The sequence below is a fragment of the Schistocerca gregaria genome, chromosome 2 (assembly GCF_023897955.1).
Source record: "Schistocerca gregaria isolate iqSchGreg1 chromosome 2, iqSchGreg1.2, whole genome shotgun sequence".
Classification (NCBI taxonomy): domain Eukaryota; kingdom Metazoa; phylum Arthropoda; class Insecta; order Orthoptera; family Acrididae; genus Schistocerca; species Schistocerca gregaria.
Genome location: NC_064921.1, coordinates 833,423,297 through 833,451,263, shown reverse-complemented (window position 1 = coordinate 833,451,263; position 27,967 = coordinate 833,423,297). Strand labels below are relative to the sequence as shown.

General features: G+C 41.7%; 1 protein-coding gene across 1 annotated transcript in view; it reads left to right on the top strand.

Annotated features, from left to right (window-relative positions):
* LOC126336002 (agrin-like) overlaps positions 1-27,967 on the top strand; it is a 1,245,461-nt gene that overhangs the window by 1,118,591 nt on the left and 98,903 nt on the right. Inside the window, exons 19-22 of the mRNA XM_049999480.1 lie at positions 12,310-12,539; positions 19,500-19,634; positions 19,801-20,047; positions 25,519-25,683. Of these exons, the coding sequence (XP_049855437.1) occupies positions 12,310-12,539; positions 19,500-19,634; positions 19,801-20,047; positions 25,519-25,683 (777 nt within the window). The remainder of the gene's footprint in view (positions 1-12,309; positions 12,540-19,499; positions 19,635-19,800; positions 20,048-25,518; positions 25,684-27,967) is intronic.

Below are 27,967 nucleotides of genomic sequence, written 5' to 3'. Positions count from 1 at the left end.
TCCTGAGCGACTTGTATTTCTGTATTCCTGATTTTCCTGGAACATGTTTGTACTTCCTCCTTTCATCAATCAACTGAAGTATTTCTTCTGTTACCTATGGTTTCTTCGCAGCTACCTTCTTTGTACCTATGTTTTTCTTCTCAACTTCTGTGATGGCCCTTTTTAGAGACGTCCATTCCTCTTCAACTGTGTTGCCTACTGCGCTATTCCTTATTGCTGTAGTTATAGCCTTAGAGAACTTCAAACGTATCTCGTCATTCCTTAGAACTTCCGTATCCCACTTCTTAGCGCATTGTTTCTTCCTGACTAATGTCTTGAACTTCAGCCTACTCTTCATCGCTACTATATTGTGATCTGGGTCTATATTTGCTCCTGGGTACGCCTTACAATCCAGTATCTGATTTCAGAATCTCTGTCTGACCATGATGTAATCTAATTGTAATCTTCCCGTATCTTCCGGCCTTTTCCAAGTATACCTCCTCCTCTTGTGATTCTAAAACAGGGTATTCCTTATTACTAGCTGAAACTTGTTACAGAACTCAATTACTCTTTCTCCTCTTTCATTCCTTGTCCCAAGCCCATATTCTCCTGTAACCTTTTCTTCTACTCCTTCCCCTACAAGTGCATTCCAGTCGCCCATGACTATTAGATTTTCGTCCCCCTTTACTTACTGCATTACCCTTTCAATATCCTCATACACTTTCTCTATCTGTTCATCTTCAGCTTGCGACGTCGGCATGTATACCTGACCTATCGTTGTCGGTGTTGGTCTGCTGTCGATTCTGATTAGAACAACCCGGTCACTGAACTGTTCACAGTAACACACCCTCTGCCCTACCTTCCTGTTTATAACGAATCCTACACCTGATATACCATTTTCTGCTGCTGTTGATATTACCCGATATTCATCTGACCAGAAATCCTTGTCTTCCTTCCACTTCACTTCACTGATCCCTACTATATCTAGATTGAGCCTTTGCATTTCCCTTTTCAGATTTTCTAGTTTCCCTACCATGTTCAAGCTTCTGACATTCCACGCCCCGACTCGTAGAACATTATCCTTTCGTTGATTATTCAATCTTTTTCTCATGGTAACCTCCCCCTTGGCAGTCCCCTCCCAGAGATCCGAATGGGGGACTATTCCGGAATCTTTTGCCAATGGAGAGATCATCATGACACTTCTTCAACTACAGGCCACATATCCTGTGGATACACGTTACGTGTCTTTAATGCAGTGGTTTCCGTTGCCTTCTGCATCCTCATGTCGTTAATCACTGCTGATTCTTCCGCCTTTAGGGGCAATTTCCCACCCCTAGGACAAGAGAGTGCCCTGAACCTCTATCCGCTCCTCCGCCCTCTTTGACAAGGCCGTTGGCAGAATGAGGCTGACTTCTTATGCCGGAAGTCTTCGGCCGCCAATGCTGATTAGTTAGTGTACCGAAGGAAAAGGTTAAAATTACATATTTCATTGAACAGCGTGTTTTTCTAGTACTGGAATACGACAGGTTAAAACAAAGTCGTATCATAACGAAAAGCAGTTTTCAAACAAGATTTAATGTTGCAAAAGTATCTGATGCGAAAACCATGCGAAAGCTCTTCATCAAACTGCAACGGATAGACAGCGTGGCTCATGATCTAACGAGGACTGTTGGCACCTGGCAAACTGTAGTTACTCCTGACAATGTCGCCACTATTTCTGGAATAAATCAGCAAAATACAAGGAAATCCGTCGAATGAACTGCACCAGAAACTAGTTTGAAGCGGTTCAACAGGCAGAAACTACTCATCCATAGCCTACACATGTTCCCTTCAAAATCCAAAGCTGGACGAGCTGTGTGACAGGAGGCTGACTTTGAGAACCAGCTTCTCACAGTGGTTGATAATGAAGGACCTGATGTCGGCTGCATCGGCTCACGCATGACGCACACTTCCACCTCACTGGAGTCGTGAATAAACAAAACTGGCTATAATGGGGTACCGAAAATCCCGATTAGTGTGAAGCGAAACCAATCTATTCTTCCAAAGTTACTGTTCGATACGCACCAGAGGCGTTATTCGCCTTGCTTTTTACATGCTAGAAACGATCACTAGTGAACGTTGCGTTGCAATTTTGGATCAATTTGTCCCCTCACAGCTAGCGTTGGCCTCATCCAAGATGAGGCCAGACCACGTCGCACTGAACAGGTGTTTCCCTTTCCGATGAATCCTTCGGAACGAGAGCCATTGCGTTGAATTAACTTGCAAATTTACTGGCTCAGCAATGGATTGGCCTCCAAATTCGCCCGATGTGACTCCTAGTGACAATTTTTGGGGGCTTATTGAAATACACTGTCTGCTAGGACCATCCCACCAGGCTGGACTAGCCTGAACCGGCCATCGGTGTGACACCTGAAACCGTTTTCGTTGGGACACAACAGGATGCGATAGAAAATTTCATTATTCGTTTGCGCCACCTCCGTATTGCTTGTGGTGCACATTTAGAAAAGGTTGTGATGTGATTGAAAGACTGCGAGCAGAGAACAAGTTTAATTGTGCGCGCTGATACTGTAAGAGCTGCAAAGCGTACAGCGCCATCTATCAGGAGCTTTTCGAACTATTTCGAAAATTCGGTATAAAATTCTTACTATTTTCACAACAAACGTGCCTTCTGCTGCACTCGTCTACCGTCCTTAGTTTTCGAGAAATTTTATTCTGAAATCATGGAATCCTTCGCTGAACTTTTCTTACTTCACCACGTACCCTCAAAGCCACCAAGTGGAATTCAGTCTCGCGTAAGGCAGTGGTAATAATGTTTTCGTTCATCAGTGTATTTCAAATGTTTCATGTTTTCGCTCTCTTTTTCTCTATTGTTCATGCCTGTCTCCCATATAGAGCTATGCTCCAGAAGTGCTCATTCAGTAACTTTTTTCTTGAATCCGCATAATTGTTCAGTACTCGTGTGATAAATTTTTTGTTTCGACCGTCCTGTACTACGCTGCTACCTAAGATAAGAGAACTCTTTCACTTTCAATTTTCCATTACAAGCTTCAAATATCTATCCACTTTTCCCGAACCCTTTTTTATCCTTAACCGTATCCTTTACTAAATATGATGTGCATCTATTGAAGACCTTTTCTAACGTAGCCTTATATTCGCCTGGTAGGGATATATCTTACACAGCACCTAATCGTACAGAACTATACAAGATTTACTTTCATGAGCAGTATTTACGATCTGTCAGATATAAGAGACTGTACACTTATAATATTTGCTTACTACGTGTTACGGTACAAGGACCTTACCTTGTGGAAGATGCTGCGAAATCCGGACTGAACCATGATAACAGTCTTTATGAAGTGCCTTGCAGTTTGCCTTGAGCTTAAAGCAGTTTACATAAGCTTGTTACAAAGTTCTCACTACATCTCCTGCTGTCGCACACTGATACATGACGCCGTACCCCAGTCTATTGGGTAATTTTGTCTGTCATTTGCTTGTAAGTATCTAGACATCCTTCTCACCCGCTATTCACAGCCGATGCGACTATTTTTGTTATGAATTTTTATATCTATTCTTTCTGGAAGATAAAAGCTGAAAATCGGACTGATTGTTTTCCTTTGGCGGTCTTCCATGTGGTAGCATTTCTCTCCTACCTTCGAAATCTTTTTATTTGGTCAAGTCATCTGTCTTTCCATTGCTTTGATGCTTTCATCTACGTTTTCTCTGTCTTCTGCTAATATTTTCAACCCTAAATAATTTCAGCCAACATCGTCAATAATCTGCTTTTTATATTCTAGTCTTCTTCTTCTTCCCCTGTGTCCCCTCCTCCCCGTTGCTCCTTTCTTCGTCAAGTTAACTATTCTTGAATACCATAGCAGAAGTCCCACTAACCTATCACTTTTTCTGGAAAAAGTCTTTCATAGAGCTTTCCCGTCGCGTGCTTCTTTTATTCTTCTTCATTTCTTGCTTTATCCGTCCACTTAGTTCTTAACATCGTTTGGTAACACCATTTTACAATGCTCCCAAGATTCGTTTTTCTCCAGGTTTCTGGTGGCCTACGTTACACTTACTTAAAATGTTGTGCTCCAGAAATAAAATTTTAAAAGCTGCTTCATTTACGTAAAAATTTCTGATACCACCAGAAGTTGCTTCATTTACGTCAAAAATTTCTGATACCACCAAAGGTCTTTTATTGAATTAAGTTTGCTTCATCTCTGCTGATATATTCCAAAGACTTCCTTGCATCGGCTATCCCGTGCAGTCTTGGCTAGTAACAAGCGGAATGACCGATGATGGACTGCTGGTACGTCAATACAAATTGTACCTGCCGCCTGGTGCCCATGGTATCACCATGTACTGTATGGGCATGTTGAACAAACAGATGCAGTGGCCGTGCGATCCCCGCTGTCTCCTGGGATTGCAAATTTGTACATGGAACGCTCTGAGGACGTGACATTCGAACCACTCACCAAAAACCACAGCACTTTTTCCGCAGTGTCAACGGTACGCTTGTGGTGTAGGAACATGGCAGACCGGCGCTGGAAGAGTTCCTGAGCCACATTCGCAGCGTCCAACAAAATATCGCATTTGCTGTCAAAGTAGAGGAAAATGGATATCTGCCTTTCTTGTATGTGTTAATGAAGAAAAGGACAATGCTATACCATGCAGTATATAAGAAGAAGGCTCACACTGATCTGTACCTGCATGCAACGAGCTGCCACCATCAAGAGCAGAGACATACAGTGCTGACGACCATGGTACAGTAAAGAAAGCCTCCAAGCCAAAATACAAAAAGCCCAAAAGACTATTCCACGAAAATGGGTACAGCAAAGCAAAAATTAGGTTATTCATCTTTATACAGCAAACCAGGAAGAGGAGGAAAGAGAAAAGAGTTTCGTTTTCCTTCCTTACTTGGGGCCGCTCTCAGTCAAAATCTCGAGGTAACGTCAAAACTGTCTGCGATACAACCACCACAACGTTACGAACGATGTATATACTGCATCCCTTGTGGGTGTGACCGCCAGTACATAAGGCAAACGCAACGGTATGTCTCAAAATGCTGCGAGGAACACTTGAGAGATCAGCAGCGGAAAAGCACAGCATAAACGAATATACATCAAGAACACCAAGTTACTATGCCGAGCAACCGGCTATAGACACAGCTTTATAAAGGTTCCATAGAAAAACAGATCCACAAAAATATAGCCAATACGAACGAAAGTTCGCAGTTAAGTTCGGCTTAGAAGGCTAAGTTAACGCCTGTGGAACGAGAGCTCTTACAGCACAGTCCAGCGACGAATTCCTCCTTAGCGCAACCTCCTCATTTCAGAGCGGAACTTTCACTCTACGTTCTCATTTATTTGCTGAATGTATTCCAATCAAGGCCTACAGTTTGTATCCTCCACAGCTCCTGCTAGTACCATGCGGAGGTTACTCACTGATACCTTGAAACACGTCGCTTCATTGTGCCCTTCTTCTTGCTACTGTTTTCCTTGTGTTCCTTTCTCTGCTGATTCTGCGGAGTACCTCATAACTCATTATCTAATCGGTTCACCTGACTTTCAACATTCTTCTGTAGCGCCGTATCTCAAAACCCTTCGATTCTCTTCTGTTCTGGTTTTCCCATAGTCCATGTTTCACTACCATACAATGCTATGCTTCAAACGTATATTCCCAGAAATTACTTCCTCAAATTGAGTCCTATGTTTGATACCAACAGATTTCTCTTGGGCAGGAATGTCCTCTTTACCTGTGCTAGTCTGCTTTTTATGTCCCCCTTGCTTTGTCCGTCATGGGTTATTTTGCTTCCGAGGTAGCAAAATTCCTTAATTTTGTCTGACCATCAGTCCTCATATTAAGTTCCTCGCTTTTCTCATTTCTCCTACTTTTCATTACATTCGTCTTTCTTCGATTCACTCTCAATCCATATTATATACTCATTAGACTATTCACTCTATTCAACAGATCCTGTAATGCTTCTTCACTTTCGCTTAGGGTAGCTACGTCGTCAGTGAATCATATCATTGATATCGATTCACGCTCAATTTTAAACCCACTCATGAACCTTTCCTTCCATCATTTCTTCTTCGATGTATAGACTAAACACTAGAGGTGAAAAATTATATGCCTCAACTACACCCTTCTTAAGCCGAGCGCATATTTCTTGGTATCCCACTCTTGTCGTTCCCTCTCGGTTCTTGCGCATATTGCATATTACGCGCCTTTCCCTATAGCTTACCTTAATTTTTCTCAGAATTTCGAACGTCTTGCATCATTTTACATTGTCAAACGCTATCTCCAGGTCAACAAATCGTATGAAAGTGTCTTGATTTTTCTTCAGTCTTGCCTCTATTATCTACCGAAACCTGATAACTGCCTCTCTGGTGCCGAAAGTGTTATTTCTATAGTGGTAAACTCCTTCGAAAACTTCAAAACTGTAAGGTCCTTATGACTTCTGCATGGCAATGGCAGCGTTTTGTTTTTATATGAGACTAATTTCCTCTTTCTGATCGACATAGTAAAAATTTAAAGATTAAGTGGTTTCCTAACTCATCCCTCATACCCACTTACATAAATATGTTACAATATATTACATCATATGTAGTTGTGTAATGCTAATTAAAAAGAAACCTAAGTTCTACTGGCAAAGACTTTGCTGTCACTCTCTGCTGCAGATATTCATTTCCTAATTACAGCCGGCCGCGGTGGTCTCGGGGTTCTAGGCGCGCAGTCCGGAACCGTGCGACTGCTACGGTCGCAGGTTCGAATCCTGCCTCGGGCATGGATGTGTGTGACGTCCTTAGGTTGGTTAGGTTTAAGTAGTTCTAAGTTCTAGGGGACTGATGACCACAGCAGTTGAGTCCCATAGTGCTCAGAGCCATTTGAACCATTTGAACCATCCTAATTACAGTTACTTTTCCTAATACTGCGCATTTACTTTATCACAAGAGATTTTTTTCAAATAACAGAAATGGGAGGGCTATTACGATCTAATTGTGCCAGAGGATATAGGGGAAGATAGTGCCGTGCAGCAAAACGCTAAAAGGGGACTGACAGTCGTGGTGTGAGCGGCATCTTTTACACGCACATGTCACCTAGACGCTCTAACTTACAAGTCGTTAAGTAGCAAGCCTTTGTTCCGTCTTCAGAACGAGATGTAAGAAGTGAGCTTGTTTACAAAATAACTTTTTTTCTACTACCAGCCACAATTTTTTAAAATATGGCCTCCGCAGGAATGTTTGAGGTTCGTCTAAAAGAAAAAAATACGTCAGCATCAGCCTCTTTCTTTGCAGAGGAATCGTAAGAAAAATAACACTTTTTCTGCTGCCAGTCATGATTTTATTTTCTAAATGCAGAGTACATAGCTGTGGTAGATATTCGATACATCAAACTACATACTGCAAGGTTCGTATAAATCATGTAAGAGCATGCTGCCATATAAGATTACTGTACACTATATAAAAGGGGGATGGAATGGTAATAATACATTACAGTTGTAACGTTATTAAAGCGTGTTTAAGACCGATTGCCACTCCCTAAATATGAACCCTCTGGTGGCTGGCGTGAAGTCGAGGCCCACAGTCCCCCCTTGCTCTTGGGTGGAGTGACGTGTTTAGCCAGGTAACCGTAGGTAGCCCAAGGGTAATCCCACGCCCTTGCAAGGTCCTGCTGGCTCTGCTCTTGAGTGAATTATTCCACATTCCATCTCCGACTCGAACGGACGTGACGGTGTGACCAAGGCATTCTGTGGCGTCATTAGCGGCAGCGGCGGTAGCTAAACGGGTGATGTAAAAAGAGAGGAGGGTATGTTATGATGATTACGACAGGCATAATGTGTCACAAATCATAGTGAAAAAGGTAAGAGGAAAAATATCTTGTGACTATATTGGACCATAAATTATGCTAATTCAGATAAGTCTAAGTACAAACGCAGACATTCTTTGGGTCGTAAATTAAATTTTGAATAAATAATAACATCTGTCCTCCTACACGTTAGGCAGTCATGTTTGACAGTAATGTCATAGTGTGTCATAAATTATACAAATTACGATAAGGCTAGCTTGGATAAACATCTGGATATCATCATGAGCCATAAATTATAGCGACAAGGATAATAAATTATAGCTATGACGCCTAAACAAACAAGTGTCCTCCCTACAGGCAATAGGGTAACACCCCCAAGGTCAGAAATTAGATCCTAAATAAGTACAGCATCACAACCCAAGTGGGCTATTGGTCATAGAAATTGCAACATCATGGAGTTTGCATGCTTGCCCCTGCAGTACAGTTAACTCTGAGTTAGGCACATTGCAAAACACTCTCCGTGCTCTAGATCTGCCCCTCTGTTCATGGGTACCAGCATGGTTTTCACCTTGTCAGGTGTAGGAAAGAATCCTCATCCGTGCTTGTTAGTACACTGACCCTCGTCATTAGTCAATGAGTGGAAGTAGATCCCAACCCAGCGCACCTCCCTGAATCCCAGAAACAGCATGCTACCACGCGCGTCTATCAGGACAGGTATCATTTTGAAACATCACCATTAAAAAACAAACACACACACAAAGTCATGAATACACAGTTTGAGTTACCTGCCTATTTATTTATTTTGTTGATATAATTTCAATATGTATTTTGTAATGATTATTAACGCTCTTCTTACAACACGTTACAAATCTTGCATGGGGGATGCCTAATACCGGGTTGATACATAAGTTTTTGGAGTTTTTTCATTAGATTAATAAACACAACAGACGCGTAACATAGCATACCAGAGACTTCCGTCATTAATACTGTATGCTCCCTACTATTTACAACAGTCTGCCAGCGCTGGGATAAGTTTTCAATTCCGCCACTGTAAAGGTCACTTTGTTTTGAGGCAAAGAACTTGTCGAGCCCTGTTCGGAGCGCATTTTCATTCGGAAAGGAAGCCGTAACCTCTCCCTTACTAATCGACCTTGCGATATAAAATATGACCGTGGATCGCGTGTATACCTAATGGAATTTTTCTAATTGGATAAGGCTATCTTTCCCGAAGAAGTAATACGATAAGTAGGGGGAAAGTGTTCAACCGATATTTCTGATAGAAAGTCTACTAAAAACAAAAAAGTAATTAAACCGAACAGGTCTACAATTTGGAAAAATGAAAGTTATTTTGTGCATTCACTCACGAACAACACTGGGCAGAAAAGGCGTACCAAAGATCATGAATCTAAAAGTTACACTAATGAACGAATAGGAAATTACTACGGTCGCCAGGCCTCTAGGGCGATTTACATCCAAAATCCTGTACAAGATGATGGGAAAGAAAAACATTTAGTATTAAACTCTGACGTGGCAACTGAAGGTTGTCACTTTTATGTTTGTTTGTTTTTTTTTACACTAATTTTAAGTGAGTATGTAATGATAACGAAAACTGAGAAGTTACTCTTACGTTAAATTTGACATTAAATTTTGGAAAAGACAATCGTGTAATGATTTGAAAATATTCACTTAAACTGTATGTTAATGATGAACTTCGTTACGTGAACAATGACTTTCAGAGACCTCAACATAACATCATCAATGAAATTTAGAGAAAGGCAAGAACTTTTTACTTTGCAGTTATTTAATTTTCAAATTGGATATCATATTATGTCCGAACAACTGAGCCTTTTTTACTGACTTGAACAGAATACTACAATACGTACCAAACAAAACAGCCATGTGGTCCAAGCTATATGTAAAATAAATAAAACTTCCGCACTCTTAATTTGTGCATTTTCTTTTGATTTGGATTTTTTCCAGTGATAGATTCTCAAACTTCGGTTGCATATAAGGAAAAAAGGGAACAAGGACCCTGCCTGGTAACAATGTCTGGAGGCAATGAGGACATAATCGCCCGTCCACTGCCCTTCTCGCTGCTACTAGTCATCTGGCCGGCGCGCGTACATGATGCCGCAGAAATGGTACTCTGTACTGCGAGAGCGTTAACACCACACTTCCGCACACCACAAGTGCTGGAACCCGCCTCCCGCTCTCTCCGCGCGCTCTGCGCAACAACCCCTTACCCAAAGATTTTACAACGCACCAGAACTGCTATTGACGTTGCTCGTCGATGCAAATAACAATTCATTTGGCCTTGTCCCAGCGCTTATAAGTTTCACAGTAAAACACAGATAAATACAATGGAACGTCAACAGACTTTTACCTAAATGTACACATGCAGGGAAGTAATGTCCTTGGTTATTAAAAGAAAGCATTTAAATTACAAATATTTAATACAATTTTTAAAAAAATTATACATCGGTAGCAGGTGCCATGCCTCCTGCATTTTCGGTGTTACAAAGCTCCTTGAAGGTTGTTCGATAGAGAGCGGCAAAGATGAAAATCCAAGGGCACAAGATCAGATGAATGAGATGGGTGCGGAATCACTTCGCAACGCAACACCTGTAGAGTGTTTTCTCAGTTGATAGCAAGATAACAATAAATGTCAGCAGCGATGTAACACCTCATGGAAGCTGTTCCACCAGCTGCATAACGTTATCTTCTGCGGGCGCGCGCAGGTCCTTGTACGTGGAGCTGTTGCTTTGTTTGGATTCAACCGTTCCTTTCTTCACAAGTTGCGATATGGTCGAGAATCGAACACTGATACAGAAAGTGTAGAATGAATTTCTTTATTTCCGTCTACGATCACAAACAGGTTATGTCATCAGACTACCGGTTTCAGTCGCCAGTGACCATCTTTACGCATGTAGCAAAACATGGGAGAAACACCAATACAATAAAATAGGCCATAATGACATGACATACATGTGAAAATCATGCGTTTTAAATATGACGAGGTATTGTATTATGATATATTTTTAAAACAGGTATGCCTTGTAGTATTTAAAGTTCATAATTTTCACATGTGTATCAGTAACACTTTTCATTTTAGCATATTTTATTGTTTTAAATTTTAGAAGATCCATTAGTTGTATCTGTGTTTCTCCCAGGTTTTGCTGTAGATCTGAAGATAGTCAGTGCCGACCAAAACTAATAGTCTGAGAACCTAACGAGTTTGTGATCATAAACGAAAATAAAGAAATTTATTTGTTCCTTTCTTTCCCTTATGTTAGCGTAAAGACACCACTTCTCGTCACCAGTAACGAAACAGGATAGCAATAATCGGGGCTACTGACGTGCCAGTTGATGATGAACAAGTAGATATGCGCATATGGCCACCAACAGTTTTTTATAATTTAGGCCTAGAGCATATGTTACCCATACAACCGACTTTTTAAGCTTCCCCGTAGCGTGCAAAGGTCAAACAGTGAGGGAATGATCATAGTTAATCAAGTTTGCCAGCTCTCGAGTACACTGATATGGATCATTGTGGATTTATAAGTTTAAAGGATCTTCATAAAACCCCGAAGGTCTTTCTGAACGTTCACAGTCATTAGCATCAAAACGATCCTCCTGTAAACGAGAAAAACCATTTTCTCGCCGTCCTCTGTCGAACTGCGTTATCCTCATACACGACGCAAATGTTTCTGGCTGTCACCCCTGTAATTAACTCAAACAGAAGAATATGTCGGATATGTCCCGATTTTCTCCACTTGGCACTCCATTTTCTAGCGTCTAGAGCTTCACTCTCTATCCCCAAGTGACAAAGTGACAATACGTAAACTCAAATAGCAACAGTGAACTACAAATAAAAAATGACAATCGATTAATAAAGCCATAGCAACCGGAATACCAATATGCAAACCAAAAACGCTGCGAACTTATGCACCACCCAGTAGTTCTGCCGTTATATCATGATTCAGGTAAAGTCGGTACATTCAGATCGGTAACGCAAACCTTAATTCATGAAACTTCCTGGCAGATTAAAACTGTGTGCCGGACCGAGACTCGAACTAGGGACCTTTGCCTTTCGCAGGCAAGTGCTCTACCACCTGAGCTGCCCAAGCACGACTCACGACCGCTCCTCACAGCTTTACTTCCGCCAGTACCTCGTCTCCTACCGTGTTTGGGTAGCTCAGGCAAAGGTCCCGAGTTCGAGTCTCGGTCCGGCACACAGTTTTAATCTGCCAGGACGTTTCATATCAGCGCACACTCCGCTGCAGAGTGAAAATCTCATTCTTAGGTTCATATGTGTCAGGGCAATTTTGTGGATTTAGAATCATTGGTGTGTTCTGTCAAGATGACTGAAGACGAAGATACCTAGCTTTGAAACTGATAGGAAATTATTTATTTGATGTGAACACCTTCTCTATGCCAATTGGAAAACATTTTCCCTACGCTGTATACACGCTCGCCTGTCCAGTATAACATGACACGCTCCAGATACAGTGAGTACGCCGGTGCTTGCAGGGTGTTCGAGAACGCGGGCGCGCAGCAGGGGCTGGTGGGGTGCGTGCAGCTGCTGCGGCTGGGCCAGGTGGCGGTGCGGCTGCACGAGGGCGACCCGCTGGTGGTGCGCTCTCACCGCGTCACCGAGTGCGGCCACAGCCCTTGCGGGCGCCTGCCCTGCCTCAACGGCGGCTCCTGCACGCCCACCGGCGCCGTCTCCTTCCACTGCGACTGCCAACCGGAATATACAGGTAATGCGGCCACACTGGTGCCTGGCCCGAGCACATATTCACGATTGTTCGTTGCATATCAACCGATGGGTAGGAGAGGGTCGTTTTTGACTTATCTGGCAGTTTTGGTGCTCAATCATAGTCTGACAGCGGTTCCACAGGTTTCAGCGTTGGGTCCCCTCTACTCCTCATGCACTACAATTTTTGCTGACTCTTAAGTGTGTTCACTTTTCACAGGAATCAGAGGGTCATGTTTGAATTTCTAGCAGTTTTGGTCCTGATTCATATAGTGACAGATGTTCCACAGGGTTCGATGTTGGGTCCACTCTAGTTCTCACATACTACAGTTTTTGCAGACTCTCAAGTGTGTTAACTTTTCAGAGGAATCAGAGGGTCATGTTTGCATTTCTGGCATTTTAGATGCTGAATCATATTCTGACAGGTATTCCACAGGGTTCAAAGTTGGTACCACTTCTTGCACACAATATTACTTAGAATCCTTCAACAATGTTCACGTCATTTTTAACTGACGATAAGGATAGAGTTGTTTCACTCCCTTATCAGGTTTTACGCTGAATCAGTTTCTTATGAGGGTTCCACACAATTCACTGTTGAGAACACTCCAATTTTTACAAATGAGTATTTGCTAGCTTTCAGGTCAGTTCACTTCTTATTTAACTGACAGGGTGCAGAGGGTTATGTGTGACATCAATGTTAGTTTCCATACTGAACTGTATTCTGACAGGTGTTCCATAAGGATTGAGATTGGGACCACTCCTGTCTTTGCATTTGCACATAGAAAGCAGTAGATACAGGCAGGCGCCCAGGTAGTCGCCACGTTCCTTAACTTCCAGGAGGCATTTGATACAGTTCTGCACTGCTAACTAATGAGCAAAATACAAATGTGTGGAATATCTGCCCAACTGTGTGACTGGATTGAATAATTTCTATCAAAGAGAACACAGCGTATCATTCTGAATGGAAAGAAGTCTTCAGAAGTAAAATTAACTTTGGGTGTGCCCTAAAGGAGTGTTATAGGAGTGCTACTTTTCGTACTATACATAAATAACCTAGCAGATAACGTCAGAAGTTCCATGATACTTTTTGCGAATGACGCTGTTGTATAAAGAGAAGTTGCCACGAGAAAAAATGGTAACGAAATGCGGGAAGAGCTGCAGAGGATCGATTCTTGGTGCAGGGAGTGGCATAATGAAATATACCGTCTAGTGAATATATGGACAGAAAGACCCTTTATTGTGTGATTACAGAATTACAGAATAATCATTAAAAACAGTCACATCCATTAAATATTTAGGACTATGCATGTGGAGCGATTTGAAATTTAACCACCACATAAAATTAATTGCGAGTAAGAGAGATGCCAGACTCAGTTCCACTAAAAGAATCCTCAAGAAATGTAGACCATCAGCAAAGTAAGTAGCGTACAAAAACTCGTTCGACCAATACTTGAATATTTCTGGTCTGTATGGGATGACTGATAGAGGAAATAGAGAAGATTCAAAGTCGAGCAGCACGTTTCGTTAAAGATTCCTTTTGTAAGCATGAAAGCGTCACGGAGATTCTCATCAAATCCCAATGGCAGGTGCTGCAAGAGAGGTGTTATGCTTCACGATGATGTCTACTCTTAAAATCTCGAGAACGTACATTCCTAGAAGATTAAACCAATATATTGCTTCCTTATAGGTATATCTCAAGAAAAGACCATCAAAATAAGATTATAAAGGTTCGAGCTCACACGAAAACATACCAGCAATCACTCTTCCCGAGAAGAGTATGCAGTTGGAACAGGGAAAGGGGAAATGACGCTGATACACAAACTACTCTCCGCCAAACACCTTAAGGGGGCTTGTGGACTATAGATATAGATACAGATGTAGATGTAGATGTAGCCGTAGTCTTCCATGTTGCCACCTGGTGGCCGAAAGCATCCTCTCCAGAGGGTCTGATCCTTCACAGACCAATTTTTTCTATGTTTGTTAGTGTGGTAGTGTGTGAGCCGAGTGACAGGTAATCCTTGAACGGATCATCGATACCCTGGTCAACTACGAGTGACAGAAAACACTTTTGTCATCTAGAGAAGACCATGTACCATATTTGTCGAAAACCATTTTTAATTGTTGACAAGATCCTATTTGTCTTTTTATGTGATGGGTTTCAACCTTTTGTCACTTTCATATCAATGTAAAGCACTGAAGTCTCGTTAAGGACTACGCAGTGATAATGCGTGCCGTTAATGAGGTTGACAATATTGATGTTGTGATAGTCTTTGATACAGCTGAAACTGATAATAAATACACTCCTGGAAATTGAAATAAGAACACCGTGAATTCATTGTCCCAGGAAGGGGAAACTTTATTGACACATTCCTGGGGTCAGATACATCACATGATCACACTGACAGAACCACAGGCACATAGACACAGGCAACAGAGCATGCACAATGTCGGCACTAGTACAGTGTATATCCACCTTTCGCAGCAATGCAGGCTGCTATTCTCCCATGGAGACGATCGTAGAGATGCTGGATGTAGTCCTGTGGAACGGCTTGCCATGCCATTTCCACCTGGCGCCTCAGTTGGACCAGCGTTCGTGCTGGACGTGCAGACCGCGTGAGACGACGCTTCATCCAGTCCCAAACATGCTCAATGGGGGACAGATCCGGAGATCTTGCTGGCCAGGGTAGTTGACTTACACCTTCTAGAGCACGTTGGGTGGCACGGGATACATGCGGACGTGCATTGTCCTGTTGGAACAGCAAGTTCCCTTGCCGGGCTAGGAATGGTAGAACGATGGGTTCGATGACGGTTTGGATGTACCGTGCACTATTCAGTGTCCCCTCGACGATCACCAGAGGTGTACGGCCAGTGTAGGAGATCGCTCCCCACAACATGATGCCGGGTGTTGGCCCTGTGTGCCTCGGTCGTATGCAGTCCTGATTGTGGCGCTCACCTGCACGGCGCAAAACACGCATACGACCATCATTGGCACCAAGGCAGAAGCGACTCTCATCGCTGAAGACGACACGTCTCCATTCGTCCCTCCATTCACGCCTGTCGCGACACCACTGGAGGCGGGCTGCACGATGTTGGGGCGTGAGCGGAAGACGGCCTAACGGTGTGCGGGACCGTAGCCCAGCTTCAGGGAGACGGTTGCGAATGGTCCTCGCCGATACCCCATGAGCAACAGTGTCCCTAATTTGCTGGGAAGTGACGGTGCGTTCCCCTACGGCACTGCGTAGGATCCTACGGTCTTGGCGTGCATCCGTGCGTCGCTGCGGTCCGGTCCCAGGTCGACGGGCACGTGCACCTTCCGCCGACCACTGGCGACAACATCGATGTACTGTGGAGACCTCACGCCCCACGTGTTGAGCAATTCGGCGGTACGTCCACCCGGCCTCCCGCATGCCCACTATACGCCCTCGCTCAAAGTCCGTCAACTGCACATACGGTTCACGTCCACGCTGTCGCGGCATGCTACCAGTGTTAAAGACTGCGATGGAGCTCCGTATGCCACGGCAAACTGGCTGACACTGACGGCGGCGGTGCACAAATGCTGCGCAGCTAGCGCCATTCGACTGCCAACACCGCGGTTCCTGGTGTGTCCGCTGTGCCGTGCGTGTGATCATTGCTTGTACAGCCCTCTCGCAGTGTCCGGAGCAAGTATGGTGGGTCTGACACACCGGTGTCAATGTGTTCTTTTTTCCATTTCCAGGAGTGTAATTCAAATGTGTTTCTGTTAAAAGTAGTCTGTTTTTAGTTGGTCTATATGAAAAGAAACTATCTTTACGGGTTTAGCACTTAAAAGATTGCTGTTGTGAATTGACTAATGTATCCAGGAAGCTCAGTATGTAAAACGTTACTGTTCTCTGATGATTTTGACAAGAGTCGCCATACAAACGCATCCGTTTTTCAGTCTCATTATGAAACCCGTTACTACTTTAATTTTATTAATTTTCTTTAGTTTGTTAATTAATTTACTGTTCCATTGACGATACAAATCTGATGACAGTTCTTAGAAAATGCAACAGATAACTTTGCTTCATTTAAATCATTTAGTCAAAGGGTCAGGATACAACACTTAATTTTACTGTTAAGAAATTCTATGTTATTATTTCATGAATACATTAAGGATGGGACAGAATCGTAATACAGGAGGGTTGGAATTTAAATAGGGCAACAATTTATTCACAACCGATACAAGAGAGTTACATATTTGCACCTGTTACTGTCCTTCAAAGTAGTCACCAGCATTGTGTAGAACACGTTGCTGGCGTTGTGGATGGCGTAGTATACCGTTAGCAGAGCAGACTGGCATTGTAGGTTACCCTGAGTGGCACGTGGTTAAACACATTGACATACATATAAGGTAACCCCACCTGTTCCACAAGAAAATGCAATTTAAAATTAGAAAACTCCACATATACGAGTATATGAGCACTTAAGGTGAGGCACTTAACTGGAGATATGGTAAAGGCATTAACGTAATCTGCTCAAGCCCCTAATTCACAAAAATTCCTTTGAACTGCATGTCTCCAAACTAACGGGATATGGTTCACCCATATAGGTATTAACTCTACTAATTAGCAAAGAATAGAATACTGAGTGACACGTAAAAAGTGGTCCATACAGAGAGAACCTGCCTCATATACAAAAATAATAACCAACTTAAATTTGGGAACCTACCCTACATCACTTAAGCACTAAAGTGCAAGCGTTCACTGAAAGATAAATAACGAATAGACTCAGCTTTCAGATTCTACCTCTGTCCATGCGACATGGTAGCTGAACAAAGCTACTTTCAAATCCTCGAAACTCGTAAAGAATATAAAATTCAACCCTGTATTTCTCACAATTACGTGTCATGGATTTATTTTACACATTGAGAACCATTTCAGTTCACGAAGTTTCTTTACACTTTATGCCAAAGTCATGGTCGAAAATTCTCCTACCGTAACCAACGTAATTTACCCCAATATCCAGGAAGCTGAAATATAAAATTTAATCTTCCATCAACGTGTCACACTCCTCTATCCGTGCAACCACATAATGTGTACATATTCTGGATGAAAACCTCCTACAGTTTTTGAACTGCTAGTAGTGAGTACGTTCAATGTTTAACAGCAGTTAATTTGCAACAAGCCACTGATTAACATCCACGAAACTTTCGACCATGACTGTTCTAGATTTTAATTGATTCAGTATTTATTGCTTGTTTGTTAGAACTTGAAACAAAATAAAACTTTGATTATGTTGTTGATGAAAAGTCGTTAACACACAGAAAAAGGATCACATGCTCCCAATCGAACACTGAAGGACATGACTCGTAGTTACTTCTCACATAGCTGACTACTGATTTACCCAATGTTATCAATATTGTCGACATCTTTTCTCAGTGATTAGATTAATACTGACTTTTATTTTGGCTCTCAGTCAAATACGTTCCGCCTAATTATTTCATTCACATTCACCGGTCTCAAGCAGGAAAGACTGTTATTCTCAAACACATAGACAGCGACATGCATACAGATAGAGCCTACAGGGACTGTTCCACATTTCTCCATACTTCAACATACCCACACCACTGCTCTCCGCTACAATTGAAATTTCCCATGCACCCTCTTATACCTTGCAACAATTCATTGCTGTACACGATAAATTTATTTAAAGGGAACTCCATGGCGAGTCTTTAACAGCCAGACTACATATATAGCAGATAGGAAAGATAACACTGATTGATCTATGTAAATAAGGTGTTATCCTACACAAAACACTAAATTTCTAAGTTAAAACACTCAGCGCGAGACGGTTGCAGTAACGCTAAAATAATGAAATCCATTTCAGTTGTATGTCACTGAATATGCCTAAATACATTGGCCGAACAATTTTTGCTTCATAAGTAAAATAAAATTCTGCTGAATAATTTATTGTTGTCTATAATTTTAAGCAGATAAGACTAACAGATTAATTCATAGGGCATTGCTGTTATTTCCCATTAGAAAATAAATCTTGAATCACTTGCAGCTTTTGTCGTTTTACTGCAGCTACTTGAAATTATATTTTGATTCACACAAACAGAAAGTAGCATATGTTGTAAATTATTATCATACAGAAGTGTACACATCCTTCTCAACAAAGAAACCTCAAAAAAGGCATCTTATTTCAAATAAATGAGAACTACTCCTGGGATAAATGACTGCAGTATTTTAAATTTCAGTAAGACACTGTGCCACATATTACATTCGTACTGCCAAACAGTTTGCTTCTCTCTTTGTAACGACACAACTGTTGGCATTAAACTCGAAGACAATAAGCGACCTAAATATGCAAACCTTTTTTTCTAAAATGCTACTAAATTTACAAAACCATATTTAATGAACTCTCTTGATAATTAGCGGTGACCATATTTTTTTATTTTAAATATTTTATCTTGGATGTTCATTCATCTATTGAAGATCATTACATTCATGTTACTGAAATTATTTGTAATTAGTGAGCAATAACTGAAACAAGATTTTGTATTGTTTATTCATCAGTGTAATACTCTACTCTCCAGTAAATTCTTCCTTTACCTCTACGTGACCAACAAATGTAAATCCGAAATTCAAGAAATATTTCAAATTTTAGTAAGACATTGTGCCACATGCTACCTTCGTACTACCAAACACTTTGCTTCTCTCTTTGTAACGCCACAACTGTTAACATCAAACTCGAAGACAATAAATTACTTTTGAATACATTGTGGGAGCAGAAAGTTATCTTACTTTCTATTAAAATCAGTCTTGATCACAAATTTATTTATTCTGGTGACCGGTTTCGAACACGCCTGTGGTCATCTTCAGACCAAAGGTGTGGTCGAAACTGGTTACCAGAATAAATAAATTTGTGATCAAGACTGATTTTAATAGTAACTATTCGAAGACAAAAACCGGCGTAAATATGTATTCCTTTTTTTCTTATTCAGGTGCTTTCTGTGAAAGCCGAGTTAATCCATGCAGTTCCAGTCCCTGCGTGTCGGGTTCAACGTGTGAAGTCTTGCCGCACGGAGGTTTTATGTGCAAATGTGCTCCTGGCACGAAAGGGCTGTCTTGCCAAGACTGTAAGTACTGAGTGCAATACAAAAATGTTCAGAATTTATTTATTTATTTATTCATTTATGTCAGATAACAATCTCATTTGTAATGAAACACTACAACAAAATTTATGTTCAACAATAACACTACGCTTGAAGTTCCGTGTGAGTAATTCAGTGCTTACAATTGCAGCTGATACGGAGCTTCAAGATATCTTTATCCCGGAATTCAACGGAGCATCCCATATTGAACTACCACGTCTTGAAGGAGTCGGCAGAGCCTTTTCGTTGGAGCTGTGGTTTCTCTCTCGGTCGCTGAACGGCCTGCTTCTCTACAATGGACAACTATCGAATGGGAAAGGGGATTACATCTCCATAAACCTCGTGAACGGGCACGTGCAGTTCTGCTACAACTTGGGCAGTGGTCCAGCGAACATCACGTGAGAGCTGCTATATTTTCTGTTGTAATTTTCCAGCCATTCCAAAGTGCTTATGATATCAATATAAATCTTACTTAACATCTTTGCCACTGTCTAAAGTATGTGCACTGGACTGAACATTAGTCGGCCCAGAGACTTGAGCTAGTACCGTGTAACACTGTCTTTAAACTTGATAGTGATCTCAATTTAGCAAGCAAAAGTCCACAAGAATGAGATTTTCACTCTGTAGCGGAGTGTGCGCTGATATGAAACTTCCTGGCAGATTAAAACTGTGTGCCGGACCCAGACTCGAACTCGGGGCCTTTGACTTTCGCGGGCAAGTGCTCTACCACTTGAGCTACCCAAGCACGACTCACGCCCCGTCCTCAGAGCTTTTCTTCTGCCAGTACCTTGTGTCCTACCTTCCAAACTTTACAGAAGGTCTGCTGCGAATCTTGCAGAACTAGCACTCCTGAAAGAAAGGATATTGCGATGACATGACTTAGCCACAGCCTGAGGGATGTTTCCAGAATGAAATTTTCACTCTGCAGCGGAGTGTGCACTGATATGGAACTTCCTGGCAAACTAAAACTGTGTGCCGGACCGAGACTCGAACTCGTGGCCTTTACCTTTTGCGGGCAAGTGCTCTACCACTTGAGCTACCCAACCACGACTCACGCCCCGTCCTCACAGCTTTACTTCTGGCAGTACCGAGTTCGAGTCTCGGTCCAGCACACAGGGGAGCCAGGAAATTTCTTAAAAGTCCACAAGTTTCTGCAAGTATGCCATTTACGGCTGAGGCCAGTCACTGATGATTGGATCCCATAGAGCTACCAAATTGTGGATATGTTAATTGCTGTGTTTAAAGCAACAGTCAGAGCGCTAATGGGTGTTCAAGTTTTCGTCAAAATAGGAACACGTGCTTGCAATGCTGTGAACACGGCTGTCGTCACACTGGAAGACAGGAGTATCCACATCATACTCATCAAAAAGATGTAGGAAGAAAGGGCAGCAGTTGGTCATCGTAAGCTGAGTAAGTTGGACCGTCATGATACGAGGAATACTCGCAAAACGTAAATGAGCCATCTTTGTCCTCAACTACACCCTCCATACACTGCGGGGAAAAAGTTTCATTGGACGCTCATTGCATTCAACACGTAGCTTAATTTCCAATTAGGCCAAAGCGCCACTAATCGGACCACATTACACATCTCGAGTCAGCTACAGTCCGTTTGATGTATTCTTTGACAACTAAAAACGTGCAGATTTACGTGCCGATGTGAGAAATGGCCTTTGCGAGTTACGCTACTCCAAATTTCCACTGCATGCAGTTCCCTTCGTGCTGCTTGCTTGGCAGCGAGTTGATGTGGACCTACATTCACTAACAGCGGCAATGCCTGTAGGGTTCGAAACAGATTGTCATTGACAAGGCGCAGCACTAGTCTCCCATCCCTGTTGATCGGGATATTTTTACGGCCACTGTTTCTTCGCCGTTTTACATTGCTACATCAATCGCGGTGTGGTCGTGGAAGCGATCAGACGATAGACCAATGATGCCATTCCGTCACGTCTCTTCGTCACCCCATCTTACTCCACAGATTTTTTCATGCATCCGGTGGCACATTTACATCACATCACTACCAAAACGTCAGCGATGGAGGGTCACATGACCCCCTAGTGCCAGTTCTTCTGCGTATACAGTTCTTGTTAAGAGCGTGACGCATATTTTGTCTGGTTCGTGACCAAGTAAATTTAATTCTGCAGAATATTAGGAAAGTGTCTGCTATTTAATTGTATTGTCAGCTTCTGGCAAAAACCGACCTCAAGTAACATTTTGTCCAGAAGCAAAATAAAAATATGTATCAAGTTAATGTTGTTTAGCTTCTATGAAGTATTAACTAATATGATATCCTTTCTTGTAACTTTGTTCGCTTCGAAGACATGAACAGCAGTATGTGTTTTTAAAACGCAACCTTGTATTTTTTGTTCGGTAACCCACTTCCCCTGAGCGTCACCTCTTCAGCAGCTTATCATAGTGTGTAAACAGAAACACGAGGAAAATGCACACCAATCATTCAGTCAATCCTCTTCATCTGAAGGTTTGTGTTGTGAAAAACCGGTTCGAAGAGATCTACTTTGAAAAAAAATTGACGGTGAATTTATCTCAACATTTTTCATGGAAAAACATAAACAAGTGGATTTTGATTATTTTAGACTCAAAAGAATCAGTTTCTCTAGTGAAATTACTGAAAGGAACTGAACTTTGCTTAGCAAACTCTAAAGCATATGTAGAACTTTGTAAAAGAATAGCGGAACGGGCTGTAACGTTACTTAGTTGTAACTATGAAAACAAATAAACCCACATTCGATCCTATCACGATCTATAAAATGTAAACATACTCCTCGTAGCTGTAGACAGCTGTCAGGTTTAAAGTTCCCATCTACTTCGTGTCTTGCACCAATGGCGAGCGAGTAGCCTTGTTACTATTGGTCGGCGCTTGGAAACTAATGGTGCACGCCAAGGATCATGCAGTACACCTTACATCACAGGAAAACAAATAAATGCGCCACATAAATGAAAAATACAAGGACCTACGCAAAAAAGACGTGCAATGATAATGTCAACACTAATTGCGATTCATTAAAAAACAAAACAAAATTATAACTGAAACTGCTGAACTACGTGCAAAGTCTTGATTGACGAGAGAGAGAGTGAGAGCTTCTATCTATTCGTGTGGTTGGTGCATTGTCACGTCAACAGCGGCACGTCGTTGTGGGAGCACAATTAAAGTACCTCCATCAGTCAGAAACTGCAGTGGATACATCTGCTAGTTTCGTATATCATTCTCATGGCGGTATATCGTATTTCTTGTGATCAAAGGCTGGTCGAACGTAGTATTTGCTATATAAATCCCAGCTCATGCACGACAATGATGTCTCTTGCACACACGATACTGTTGTTGACATCACGTAAACATTCACTGTAACTTGTCGTTTTCGAAGTTAATTCGTCCGTTTCAGTACGCGATTCACCTTCGCAAATTCACGATTTTTGGCGAACTAGTTTTACATGTTGTAAAAACGTTTATGTAATTCCACAGCGACGGTTACTATTTTAACTCGCGCGGCACCTCCTTAATTTGCAAATAAAATAAGTATCTTTGTATTGCGTTAGTTCGAGCAAATGAATTACTTGGAAACACTTTGGTTCTAAAAACGACAATAACCGTCCACTTGTGTGTACAGTGTCACCGCTGTTTGTAACACTTCACGAAACTCCCAACATTCAGTCTAATATTTTCTTTCAAAGTTCAAATCATGTCCGAAATATAAGAGCTCGGCCGTAAACTTTGGCGTGTGTTTTTATCCAAGGTGGTAATAGCACGTTACACGACACGCCCGTCCGAACGCACCACTGTCCACACGCAGACTCTCTCTCTCTCTCTCTCTTCGACTGCGCCTGTCGATAGTGCTGTCACATCACAGTTAGTATATCACATATAGGTTTACACGCTGCATTTAACAAAAGTATTACAAAGAAGTGTTAAAAGGTTGAAAATTTGAATTCTGAATTAATAAGAGACTCGTGCAGTACATAAATAAAGTAAAACATAGTTACATTTTAAAGTAAGAAAGGAAAAAAATTTTAATTCCCAGAAGGCAACGGCTTGACAGTGTGAGTACAATGTACATTAGTTACGTGAAGGCATATGATTCCGGAGACGTCCTTGACCATACCCAAGACAACGCTAGTTTTTGTTTCTGTATTGCAGATAATCTGAAAGATGTTGACCACAGAACATCGAATAAGGATCGTCAGGTGAAGACTCAATGGACGGCCCTTTGTTGAGGTTCAACAATGGTCTCGTCGACAGTACCGCACATAAGGCTCAGTGGGAACAGCCATTAGAAGTCTGGTCACAAAGTTCCAGCGACCTGGGAATTTACATGACGAGAAATTTTTTGGGCGGGCATCGACGTCGCACGAAACTTTGGAGACCAAACGGGACCTAGGAATTTACGTGACGAGAAACATTTTGGGCGGGCGTCGACGTCGCAGGAAACTTTGGAGACCACACGACAGGCTATCGAGCAGAGTTCAAAAGTGTTGACTCGTCTCAGCCAGAAACATGGCATCGCAATATCCACTACGTGGCAAACCTTGCACTGTGTATTGAAGAAAATAGCTTATCACATCCATGTGCTCCATCATCTTGAATCTAAGGATTATGTAGCACACATGGCCACGTGCCACAACATGCTTGAAGCAGTAAACAATGAACACTTGTTGGCACACAGCCTGTTGAGTGATGAGGTAATCCTTTTATACCCATGGTCTTATCAACTGCCACAATGGCAGGGTATGGGCTGATGAACAACCACACATCGCCATGATATTGAAGCGTAACCCTCCAGACGTAAATGTGTGACTGATCCTCACCAAACAGTCCATTATTTTTTGCTGTGGCAACAATCACGTCAGCATTGTACATTGGACATCCTAGATCAATTCCTGGAGTCCCAATTGTTTGCCAACAAAATTCTGTTTACGATGGTGTTTTAACAAGAGTGCCCCAGCCGCACTTTGCGCTCATTGTACGTAATGACCTCAACGAGGACGCTGGACAGGACGACGCTCACCAAGGTTCTGCGCAGCATTTTCTCCTGGTCTAATGTCCTTGAACTTCTTTACACGCGATCACATCAAAAGTCGCGTGTACAAGATGAAGATTAGGGATTTAGAGCATCTGCGTGAACGCATTTCGCAGTGATGCATACAATTACCACGGCAATGCTGCAGCGTGTGTTCAGGCGCTCTGAGCAGAGATGTTAACGCTTTTGGATACGGTGGACAGTAATGTCGAACGGCAGTGATTTCATTCAAGTACCATGTCTTCTCCCATGTTATATTCATAGACTTTCACAACGTAAACATTTCATTTGAATCTCCTAAGAAATGGTTAGGGACTTTTCCGGCACCCGGTAGATATGCTACTCATCTACAGAGAATGTAGGTACGACGGTTGTCCGTATTGTAAAGAAGGAAACATTATAACTATTTCTGATCTGCCAACCTACTCGTACATTCTCCATATGTGTGTAACATTTCCATCTTCTCTATCCCGCGGAAGTCACGAACCACTATTAGGGGAAGAATCTGGGGATAGCTTTCATCACCCTATGTATCATTCCCGTGGAGGTAAAGGTACACTAATTACAACACGTACAGAGGCATTTAAGCACTCATTCTTACCATACATCACTCGCAATTGGAATGAGAAAAAGGCCTAACATTTAATGTCATCCAAAATAATCTCCGCTATACTCCTAACAGAGGTTTACAGAGTATGTATGTTGATGTGGATGTCTTGGTGGAAACCCAATCACATTACTTCTTAAATGGCCAAAGGTATTCGAGTTGAAGTTAAAATTAGAACACTTTGTACTGTGTGAATTTCTCGCGTTGAAGAAAATTCCGGCTGTTCTCGCAGGTCAGCGGAGAGGATCAGCCCCAACAGGTGGCACTCGGTGAAGGCGAGCCGGCTGGACCGCGACGGCACCCTCCAGCTGGACTCGGGGCCGGTGGCGGCCGGCCAGTCGGGGCCTGCCCTCACCGAACTCAACCTCGAGCTGCCGCTCTACATCGGCGGTGCACCGTAAGTGACTTTTGTCACCTCAGTGTAAGAGTAACGCATTTAGCGATACCAGACTCCTCATTGGGAAGCTTGGCTTATTATTGTATGTGATGTTCCTGTGTCTGTTAGACGTCAGCTTTGTATAAGTGCACAGTAGTGCTCGGCCAGTACAGAGAGTCCTATAGGGTAGGTTTTATGAATTATTGAACTAACTGATGTTTTAAAACGCAGATTACATCCTGCAGGCGAAGGAACAGTAATCGAGCTACGGAAAGTAATACATTTCTAAACAGACAGGCTATACCAAAAGCAGTGCATTTCGTTGCTGCACTAAAGTGCGAATCATAAAAAATTCAATTTTTTTGTAATTAACTGTTCACGTGTGGTTTATAAATTACGTAGTTTATTAAAGTAAATCCTCTTTCCTTTTCAATTATGATCATACAGTCGTTATTTATACTTGTATCATATTTTACGCAGTATTTCGATGTGTACTTAAAACTATGGTGTGTTATATTTGTTCCCACATGTGGATCAGTTGTAGCACACATAGGTGTCAGTTGTATCATATTCATATAGTGTAGATAATAGTTGTATTACCGTGATATCTTCTTCGATATTAATTTTGATATACCACAAAAAGGGGCAACTTAATGGGAATTTTTAGCAATTTTTGAAACATAAGCTTACACAAACATGTACTGCAAAATTTAATTTCCACATGCACTGAAATTTATAACATTTATCCTTCAATTTTGATGGCAATACAGTTTTACGTTCAGTGAGTGTTCAGAATAGGGAATATTAATTGTCAAAACATTATCCCCACCTCCCCCCACCCCTTTCAGCTAATGACAACACTATGACATGACGTCTAAGACAGCAAAGCTAGAATTAAAGACTTTGCCAAACGTTTCCTTACAATACACAAGTATAACTTCTCGGTTTTATGAGTTTTGTTTTATCACTACACAGAAAAACATTTGTCAAAAAATTGTCAATTTGTTGAGATTTATTTTTCTATTTCCCTTAAAATGCAAATAATTACTTTAGTGCCCTCAATCAAACAAAATGAGAATTAAAAAACTAACCTGCAAGACAGAAGGTAATTAAATTAAATTTCTCTACACTTTTACACATATCTGTTCAGTGGAACGTACATTTAACACAATATCCTGAAAGGAGGTAATTAGTGCAAACTGTTAGACACTTACTAAGAAGTTTGGTGGTATGAGTAAAAGAAAACCCATGACACACTGAATACAATATTCTCAGCAATCTATATTTCATTTAGCAACAAACATATAATATGAAATAAAGTTTGTCTTTTCTACTAACCATTCTCATATGCCCCTAATTTCATTAATGAGACTTGTTTTCTACAAATTCAATTTTCACACTTGTTTCGGCAGGTACGTGAATGCTGTCTCAGTTATTCCAATAATGTATGGAAGTAAATTCCTTCGCTTTCCAATGGCTGAAGATTTTTTTTTAAAATTAACTCGTACAGAATGGTCTCCACATACACTTTATTTATATCAACTTACATTCAGTTAGTCAGCTCTTCAAATTTACCGGCAGTAGCAGAATGTTCCCAAGAAATATACAAACGCGTTTTTCTACCTGCAAACAAAAAGATTCTGTGACCAGCTGATGTGTGATGCGTGTACTTGTGACTTCCTTCACTAGTGGTAGCAGTATGCAGAACACACTTCGGCAGAACTGTGGAAACTAAAATGTGTTTCTTTCAATGGTTTATGCGTTAATTCTCTTCCACGTGCCATTGAAAATGTTTCCACAATGTTTAAAATCAAACAATGGAAATTCCAGGTTCGAATGTCAACAATAACTAAAAAACCATTTTGGCCAGAGCTGCCGAAGTTGATGGTCATGTGTGCGTGACGTGTGCTTGCTTGTGTGAATGAATTTTTGTGTGTTTCCGTTTCTTCTTCTGATGATGGCTGTGGCCGAAAACTAACGTGCAAGTGTCTTTTAATTGTGCCTCCTGAACCCTTCATCTTCACGGTAAGTAGCAATTTCCTTACATTGTTGATTTTCCCCAAAGTTTCATTGTCTTAAGATCATTCGTTTCTCATGAAGGCCCTCTCAAGTAATGAAAGTTTAATTATAGCCACCTTGTACTTTTCAGAAGCCTGCCAGCCTATACTTCATGGAACTGCCGTGTCTTCCCCCATGTTAGGTCATATACTTTCAAAATGTAAACAATTCATTTGAATTAATGTGCCCCTTCCCAGAAATAGTCAGGGAATTGTTTGGCACCCTGTAGATATGCTTCTCATGTATG